Source organism: Carex rostrata, chromosome 23, assembly GCF_964058835.1.
Source record: "Carex rostrata chromosome 23, lpCarRost1.2, whole genome shotgun sequence".
Lineage (NCBI taxonomy): Eukaryota > Viridiplantae > Streptophyta > Magnoliopsida > Poales > Cyperaceae > Carex > Carex rostrata.
In genome coordinates, this window is record NC_135940.1 from 2,240,845 (window position 1) to 2,250,847 (window position 10,003).

Genomic DNA, 10,003 nt, shown 5'->3' on the forward strand with positions numbered 1-10,003 from the left:
ATGATTGAACTAAATATTTTAATTGGTTATGCTTCATTCCTTGAAGTGAATGTAACAATATATAATAATAATATTTTTGAACAAACTCGTGAATATGGACAATATCGAAGTTATCATTATAATGACTATCCTAAAATACACAATTCCACCAGAAGTGGAATGATAATGAGAAAGAGAAAAAAAACGAAAGAATAATAAAAAAGAAATTCATGTTATCATTGGTCATACATGTCATACATTAATGTACCTGTAGTATGTTGAAACATCATATTAATCTATATTAAGCATCAGTAAGGGAAAACAAATTATTTGTGAATATGATCTCGATCTTAGTCAAATTAGTTACTCATTTAGTTACTCAAATTAGCTGCCGATGGTATATTGATTAACGCCATCTATTTTGATTTGATAGCATAGACGTCTACATTTCCTATCAGGGTGATATGCATCGGATCGGACCCCGATGGCGCAACGCGATTCTAATCGATATAAAAGAATTTTTTGTAGTAGTGGCATATTGGCCCATAAAATGTGCATAGCGTGCATTGGTCCATATTATGGGTCAATATCTTTGTTTACAATTTTTAAATAGTCAATCTGAACTATTCAAAATGATCACCATATATAAAATGTACTTGTAGATCAAATTTATACTCTTTAGAATTTGTATACTATTTTTATAGATAAAAAAATTAATTGATCTAAAGATTCTATACCATTCAAAAGTAATGATTTTTTACCTATCTAATTAAAAAATAGTACAATTTTAAAAAAAAATTAGTATATATAACCATATTTTTAAATGTAGATGATGTTTAATGGCTCATATCAACTATTTAAACTTTAAAAATAAAAATATTTATTCAAAATAGAGACCAATGCACACTATGCATATGCATAGTACCATATGATCACGCCAAAATTTATATCGCTCAATTATGTGCGCTCATTAGCTCTGGATAAATTATTGATAATTGGCTTTTGCTAATAAATCAATTACTGTTCAGTTATTTTTAGGCTTTCCCCACCTTTAAGAATTTGGTTTTTTTTTTTCTTTTTAAATTTTGGCAAGTATTCATGATAAAAATGCTTTGAGCCATTTGTATGACTCATCATGAAGACGTGAATGCAATTACATATTGATAAATGGATAAAATAACAATATTTTATCAAATCAGTCCGTTTAAAAAATCTGTGATCTAGTAAGCTAGAAATTAAAATAAAAAGTTCGTTGTAAGTATCTAAAATTACATGACATTCATTTCATCTTTACGTGAAAAATAAAGTGTGAAAAAAAATATATTGACCAATTACCTAACTTGATATAACAAAATTTGTGATATCCAACTGACAAATAAAATCAAAATTATAAAGAGTTACAACATCACTCATAAATATATCAAATATCTTAATTTTTGACATACACCCTAAACAAAAAAAACTAAAATTATTTATATGAAAATATTAAGATCTCTTAAAAAAAAAATTAGAGGACCGCCCAACAGCTTGCCCCGGGCGGTCTGCTAGGAGTGCGGACCGCCTATAGGACAAGCGGTTAGGACAGTTTTGAAAAAAATATGAATCCAAAAGCACTTTTGTAATTTTTTTTTTTAGAGTTTTAATAAAAATGCCCGCAACAAGGATTATAAGAAAATACCAAAAGACGGTATGATAATGAACCAACTTTCACGTTGCCAGCCTCTGTCTTTTCGCCAACGTACCGGTAAATAATTATTTAATGTTATATTAAAATTGTTACAGTTTACCGTTCCTTTGTCCGTTTTTTTAGTACCATCCCAATAAATCGGAATTAAATAAATACCACCGGATTTCATAAATTTAAGATTCCGCCACGTTCACAAAATGAATTTGCGCACCGACCCGTTTTCCGACCCGTTCACAAAACCATTCTGCGAACCCACCCGTTTTCGACTGACCCGTTCGAACCGACCCGTTCACAAAACCATTTTGCGGACCGATCCGTTCACAAAACCATTTTGCGGACCGACCCGCGAACCCGTTTCCGACATGACCCGTCCGCCTGACCCGTTCCATGACCCGTTCGCAGAGGACGGATCCGTTCACAAAATGGTTCTGCGGACTCATAACTTTAGCATACATAAGATCGATTCTGTTTCCATTCTCCATTCATTCTTCACCAAAGGCAGCAGCAAAGGTGCGTTTTTTTCCATCCTTTTTTTAAAAAAATTATTTTTTTTAGTATTATTTAATTTAGTGCATTATTTTGTAATATTAGGTTCATTCAACCGATTATGATTGAAATTGCTTGTTATTTTGGTGGTGAAGTATTACAAGGACCAAATGGCGCTTATTATAGCCACCAAATACCGAGAATGTTCAATATCGACTTAGGTTTGGATTTTAGGGGTATAAATAGGGAAGTGTACCAACAACTCGGTATTGACCACTGTAATTATGAACTGGTAATTTCCGCAAGAATCAATATTGGCCAAGGCAACCAAACATGGTTTCAACAGCTTCCGGTACAAGACGATAGCAGCTGGGGGTTATATGTCAATATGATAATGAATATGACCACCCCTTTCAAGTTCTTAGAGTTATATGTGGTAACCAACCCCAGACATAACCCTAGACAGAACTCCAGACAGAACAACAGACAATTATTGCAGTTGACTCAGGGTTTGGGGCTCGAGCAATCTGTAGCGGGTCCTAGTCAAGCCCCATCTGTAGCGGGTCCTAGTCGAGCGCCATCTGTAGCTGGCCCTAGTAGGGTCCAATCTGACAGGGGTTGATCCCCGATTCCATCCTCGTCCTCTAGCCGAGTCCAACCTGAGAGGGACCGATCTGAAACTCCAGAACGACTTTATTATGGTGATAATACGGACGAGGATCCTGAAGAAAGGGAGGCAGAGGCTAATTGGGATGATAATGGGAACGGTGGAGTATCAGATCACAGTGATGAGGATACTGGTATTCCTGTGCTTAGTAGACGAAAGTGGCCTATAGTAGATCGTGGGGAAAGACATCCGTTTGAGCAATTTCATGACACATCAGGGTTTGAAGAGGCCGATAGCTCTTTTTTTGTGACTTGTGAGGTATGTTTGTTAATTTATATTTAATTTTAATTTAATTATTAAATTGATGTTGTTTAATTTTTGTTGTTTCTTTTGTAAATTAAAAGGGAGAAAGACATCAATTGTCTGAGGGGATGACATATGACAGCAAGGATAAGATGAAAGATACAATTAACCACTGGCACATTCAACAAAATAGGGAGATAAAAAATACATACAGCGATACCACCAGGTTGAGGTACAAGTGTGTTAGCGCCCGGTGTAGGTGGGCGTTGGTTGCGAGGGCTACAAGCTTTGGTAATACTTGGGCCATCACGAAGAATGCGGCTAAGCACACATGTCACGCATCGGCATCCAGGTTAGATCATGCACAGTTGACGTCCGCTATGGTCGCCAACTGTATAAAATTGTCATTGAAAAAAAATGCTGATATTACTATCCGGGCAGTCGCTGACTTATGTGCTGAAAGGTACGAGGGCATCGTTCCAAAGTACAACAAATTATGGCGTGGTAGAGAGTTAGCAATTGCTCGGGCCTTCGGTAGTTGGGAGGGGTCTTACGGGCTGATTGTCCCTTTGTTGGGGGCAATAAAAAGGTCAAATCCGGGAACCCAATATAAAATTGTTTCAAAGCCAACCACTAAGCCAGGGTATCGTTTTTTCATGAGAGCAGCATGGGCATGGGGACCATGTATTGCCGCAGTCGGTCACCTCAGACCCGTCATCAGTATCGATGCTTGTTTTTTGTCTGGCAGATACAAGGGTAAGCTGTTAATTGTAACCGGATATGATGCAGAGAACCAGTTAATCCCTTTAGTATTTGGACTAGTAGAGAATGATGATTTTGAGAATTGGGGATGGTTCATGAAGTGGGTGCGGGAGTTTGTAATTGGGCGAAATAGATACATGTGTGTGGTATCTGACCGACACAAGGGCATAAAAAAAGTGTTTATTCAAGATGATTTGGGTTGGTGTGAGGAGAAAGGGGAGTGTGCTCACCGCTACTGCTCTCAACATGTGTTTGAGAATTTTGGAAAGCACACTAAGGATAAGGTAGCTTCCACTTTTTTCAAGGTTATGGTTAAAAAGAAGAAGAGAAGAAGATTGCAAGAAGGACTTGATGCAATCGGGAGGCGAAATCCTGCTTGTTTGTCTTATTTGGATACATGCGGCAAATATAATGAAAATGACGAGGAATAACAGCCTAAGCCATGGAAGGTGTATCAATCTATGGATGATGGATCTCGTTGGGAAATAATGACTAGCAACGGTTCCGAATCGCTCAACCATGTCTTCAAAACTTCTCGCAGGTTTGTATTTTGTAATCCTCCTATTTTTTATTATCGTTTTCTTCATTTAATTGTAATTTTTAATTCTCGTAGGTTACCAGTTGCCGCAATCATTGAGGAGACATTCTACAAGTATGTCAGCTGGTTTGAGCAAAGAAGAGAGGCGGCTATGCAATTGCAAGCAGCAGGTCAGCTTTTTTCCACTTGCGTACATAAGAAGCTGGATAAGCACATTGAGAAGACTAAAAAAATGTCAACGCTTGCATTCGGCCATAATGAGTTTATGGTGACCTCAGATGGCGAAAAGATTAATTTTGACATGGAGAATGGCAGATGGGTGCACACGTCAAGCGACTGCAGGTACAAGGTACTTCTGAAGAACGACCATGAGGTGGAATGTCTATGCCAGAAGCCTCAGATGGGCGGAATACCATGTGTTCATGTGATGGCGGTGTGTCGTTTAAGGTAAAATTATGTTTTATTTAATTTGAAACTTCATTTTAGGGACGGTATTACTTACTAATGTGTTAACATTATAGGAACTTGAATCCAAATGACTTCGTCAATTATTATTACAACATTCAAACACTCATAGACACATGGAGTGGTGAATTCCATGTCTATGACAATCAATGTGATTGGCCGGTGCACGAAGGAGATCTCTTAGTTCCAGAGCATCGGTTGGTAAAGTTGGGTAGGAGACGACAGAACCGGATCCAAATGTGGATGGATGTATTGGAAGGACGATGAAAGGGTCACCGAACCAGTAGAGAAACTCTCGAGAGGAATGCGAGAAGAAGAAGAAGGGATGCGAGAGGAAATACGCAATAGGGATGTGGTGTTTTTAGGCAGAAATTTGCATGTTAATTGTAGTAGAACTTGTGTTTTTTCTCTTTAGATGAACTTATGTGTATTTTTATTGTAGTAGAACTCATGTTTTGTTCGAACTTGAATTGTAATAAATATTGTAGTAGAACTCATAAAACACAAGCATAAATAAACCAAATAACAGTCAGAATAACATGATACTAGATAATAACTAAATAACAGTCCAGAACAGTACGAATAGCATAAAAGTCCAAACAGTCCAAATAACTACATCAAAGTCTGAATAGAAGCTACATAAATAACAGTCAACTACTTGGTCGGTGGTGTATACGGCTCCTTCCTAGTCTTATGTCTCTTACCGCGCCCCAACTCCTCTTCTTCCTCCTCAATCTCTGACCCTAAGAAATTGAAAGCAGGCGTATACTGCCGCGATGGCTGTGGTGGGGTCTCCTCTGGTATCTGTCCAAACAAAACCTCCTCATATGAGCTAGGAACTAACGAAGGACCGAAAATAGAAGCTACAGCAGTCTCTGCTAAGGATGGAGCTGTCTCCGTCTGGTACACTGCTGCACTGTCCTCTGGTGATGGATCATCCTGTGGGTAAAACTGAGGATAAGAGTAACCCTGAGTGTATATGTTTCGGGCCAGTGATAAATCCAACTGTAAATCATCTTGCGTACGGTTTTCATTAGTACCGCTGGTTGACGCCATACTAATATCAAATTTATCAATTTTGGCAATTTTGGCCTCTTTATTTAATTTCAAACAGTACAAATATCTATGGTAATTCAATAATATATCACCATTCTTGGATAAATCGGTAAAAAATCATACAATCTACGCTAATTCAGAAAAAAAAAATTCCAAATTGGTCCATTTCCACTCTACTTTTGGTCTAAATACAACACTGTAATAATAATACTAATATATTACAATTTTTGAACATTTCTAAATTTGTCGATTTCTAAATTGGTACATTTCTAAATTCTAAATTCTAAATTCTAAATATAATTTATAAATTCTAAATACAATTCACAATTCTAAATTGGTCTAAATACACAAATATTTTGGTATCCAACTTAACTAAACTAAACTACTATTTTGGTTTAATTTACAATATACTACTATTTAATAAAATATGTACACAATTATTTACAAATATACTACAACATACGATTTTGGTCTAATTTACACAAGTATCTACAAAATTTTTAAAAAAATGGTCTAATTTACAATATAATACTATTTTGGTACCTACCTAAATTATACTACTTAAACTAAACTAAACTAGTTAATTAAATTAAACTAAACTAATTAATTCTACTTAAACTAAATTACTTAATTAAATTAAACTACTTAAAATAAAAAATAAAATTTACCTTTTTTCCCGTCAGGTGCGCAGACAGAGGAGAGTTCGGCTTGGTAAAAAATGCCACTGTCATTCCTTTTATCCGGATGCACCACGTTCGCCAAACCATTTTGCGAACGGGTCATCAGGAGCGGGTCGGGCGGTAGCGGGTCGGCGGGCGGGTCATGTCGGAAACGGGTTCGCGGGTCGGTCCGCAAAATGGTTTTGTGAACGGATCAGTCCGAACGGGTCAGTCGGAAACGGGTGGGTTTGCAGAATGGTTTTGTGAACGGGTCTGAAAACGGGTCGGTCGGGAACGGATCGGTGCGCAAATTCATTTTGTGAACATGGCAGAATCTTAAATTTATGAAATCCGGTGGTATTTATTTAATTCCGATTTATTGGGATGGTACTAAAAAAACGGTTCCTTTGTTAATTAATATAATATATATAAAATTTACTTTACATTTTCTATATATAATATGCCAATTTGATCCTGAAGCATAAGCATAATCATCAAATACGACAAAAACAGAATGTTCATACCCCATAGCAATCATACATATATCGATCATCTATAATTTCTTTTGGAAAGGTTCAATTTCACCCTGGCTCTCTGGAACCAAAATTACAATATATTAATTATTTCTTGATAATTTATCTTCCTCATAAGGCTATGTTTGGATGTATTGAGAATAGCGAGAATAGTGCTGTTCCGATCCATTCAAACATACTTAATTGCTATTCGGAACAGCGATAATAGCGCTATTTCGCTATTCTGTTATTCCTACAAAAAGTCAGAATAGCAATTGCTACTCTCTCAAATGTTCAATCCAAACAACATTTTCCCTATTCCGAATAGCACCACATCAACACTATTCTCACAGTCTTCCAAAAATCACTATTCTTATCTACTATTCTCAAATAGTAGTTATTCTAGAGTGCATCTAAACGTACCTTTAAGAATAATTTCTCCCTCGTATATAATCCGGCTTAAAATTGCTAATTGCACCAATTTTATTTCCAACATTAATCCCTCTTTTACTTGCTTTTAAAATACTAATTACAGAATTAATAAAAATTCGAAGCGAAAGCACTGGGCGATCTGTCATTCACAAACCATTTTAACACAACTCGAGAATTGAACTAAACTACAAGCCAAGTGCAATTTTGGGTATCCTCAAATAAAAAGTTTGCTTTTTAAATTAATCAGGATGAGATTCATACGAAGTGCAGAAAATTAAAATAAGGGCCCAAGTGGACTTTCATACATGTTAGAAGTTAATCAAGAATATTTCATAGAAAGTGGGGGAAAAAAAAACTTAAAATAGAGGCACAAGTGGAGATTCCTACATGTTGAAAACCAATCAAGAAGAGTTTCATAGAAGGTGGGAAAAAATTAATATAGGGTCACAAGTGGAATTATACATGTTAGAAATTAATCAAGAAGAGATTCATAGAAAGTGAAAGAAAAAAAAAATAAAATAGACGCACAAGTGGACTTTCATACATGTTAAAAATTAATTAAGACAAGATTTATAGAAAGTGAAAATTATTAAAAATGAGAGGCACAAGTGAAATTTCATACGTATAATTGGCAAGGGGGTGTGAAACTAATAATATAAAAAAGGGGTATTTAGCATTGACCAGATGAAAATTATTGTGGATTTGATTGTTTATAGAAGGGGTTCGATGGTATTAGATCAAACTCAGTTTGATGTCCGATCTGAGCCATTTATTCTGCGTCGAGATTTGTGTGCCTGATTTAGTTAGTTTTTAAGTTGAAATATACATGTGAATTTTGACGTAGATTGCAACGATCTAAATAAGATATTTGATCGAATTTGATTCATTGTCCATTGTCCATCACAAGCATCCTGTTCCTTATAAAAAGTCTCCTACGAAGAATACCTTGAAAATTTTAAAATAGAGGCACAAGTAGAATTCATACGTAATAATGAGCAAGAGGGTGCGAAACTAATAATATAAAACAGGAAGGGGTATTTAGCATATTAACCAGACAAAAATTCTAGTGGATTTGATTGGCTAGAGCGTCCCTCCGCCACTTCTCATAGAAGAAAAAGACTGCTCACTACCCAGCAATGGAAGATCTGTCTCATGGCTGTCATTGACACAGCACAAGTGTTCATACATGATTTTTGCTTATCCACACGTGCCTAGTTTAGCCATCTCCTCAACATGATTTATGGTTGTGAAAAACATGTTTGGATTCTCTGTTTTTGTTACTTGTTTATAAATGATCCGACTCGAATTATATTCTAATATGTAATTTTCAATAATCTGATTTCTAATTTCCAATACTCTAACTTTTAATTCTAATTACTAATTATAATTCAAAAAATTTATGATAGTTTTAACCCTGAATTTAACATTAATTACAAACTAAAAGTTTAGAGGGGGACAAACAAAATTCCAGATGGAGCAAAGTCAGTTTGAACCTATAAATTTGTATAAAATTTCAAAATTTAGGATCGCAATTTGACCAACCTGGACTAAGCTGGGTCCGCTCCTGCACCTTCAAACCTGCAACCTCACACACGAAGAGCATTACATTTTGCAAGAAGATCAAAAACAGGTTCTCCGGATATAAGGATTTGATAAATTATAATTTTTTTCTTGAACAGTTTGTTTTTTCTAAAATATCTTTCATCAAATATTTTATTATAATTAATCTAAATTAAAAGTATTGTTCTAAATCAAAATTTAATAGTGATCATAAAAATATAACGCAGGTGATAATACATTTGAAATAATAATTGCAAATTAATTGTAGTATATCTTAATATTAATATTATTTTATCACTTAGATCCTCATTTTTGTTAAAAAAAAAACAACAACATTTGCAAGGAAGAAATGTATTAGGGTTAGGGAATAAGTTGTATTTTATTGTTTTATAGATGGAATGGTGAGCATTAATTATAACAAATATTTATTTCTATTATAAGTATATATATTAGCATTACGTTGGATATTTAATGCCACTCCTATGATTGCAATTTGTTAGTTGTTAGAAGTTACGAGGATCTTGCATTTGCAACCAATCAAGAAGATAATATATTTTTTGTAATTTTAGTATTTTCATAAATCTTAGTAGTTGAGCATTAAAAAACAACAATGAAATTAATAGATTTTTTTGCGTGTTATTTAAAGCATTGGATAATGGTCATACACGTAAAACAAAAATGAAGTTCAACGCTAGCTTTGGCACAAGTTTCATCTTATCAAGATTTACTCGGATAAGTACAAGACACCAAATAACCATTAAAAATTAATGTAACACAAATAATTATTAGTAGGATATTTAAAATAATATATTAAATTAAATATTGATATTTTACAAATAAATAAAAAATTTCATAAATTTCATCATAAATATTAGATAATTAGTGCGTTGCCCGTTTAATTAAAAAGAAATAAATATATTGAACTGAGGTTCATATATCCGTTCAAATTTTCTGTTT

At 34.7% G+C, this 10,003-nt stretch overlaps 1 protein-coding gene across 1 annotated transcript; it reads left to right on the forward strand.

Annotated features, from left to right (window-relative positions):
* The first annotated feature begins 3,214 nt into the window (after positions 1 to 3,214).
* Positions 3,215 to 4,461, forward strand: LOC144575180 (uncharacterized). The gene is made up of 3 exons (XM_078325297.1): positions 3,215 to 3,414; positions 3,526 to 4,072; positions 4,438 to 4,461. The coding sequence occupies exons 1-3, from the start codon at positions 3,215 to 3,217 to the stop codon at positions 4,459 to 4,461; spliced, it is 771 nt and encodes a 256-aa protein (XP_078181423.1).
* The last annotated feature ends 5,542 nt before the right edge of the window (positions 4,462 to 10,003 follow it).

What these genes read in the sequence shown, in the direction of transcription:
- LOC144575180 (XM_078325297.1), top strand. Translation starts at nt 3,215, where the DNA reads ATGAAAGATACAATTAACCACTGGCACATTCAACAAAATAGGGAGATA. An exon ending in TGTCACGCATCGGCATCCAG is followed by an intron (nt 3,415 to 3,525) that starts GTTAGATCATGC and finishes ATGTGCTGAAAG; the next exon opens with GTACGAGGGCATCGTTCCAA. An exon ending in ACCGCTACTGCTCTCAACAT is followed by an intron (nt 4,073 to 4,437) that starts GTGTTTGAGAAT and finishes TAATTCTCGTAG; the next exon opens with GTTACCAGTTGCCGCAATCA.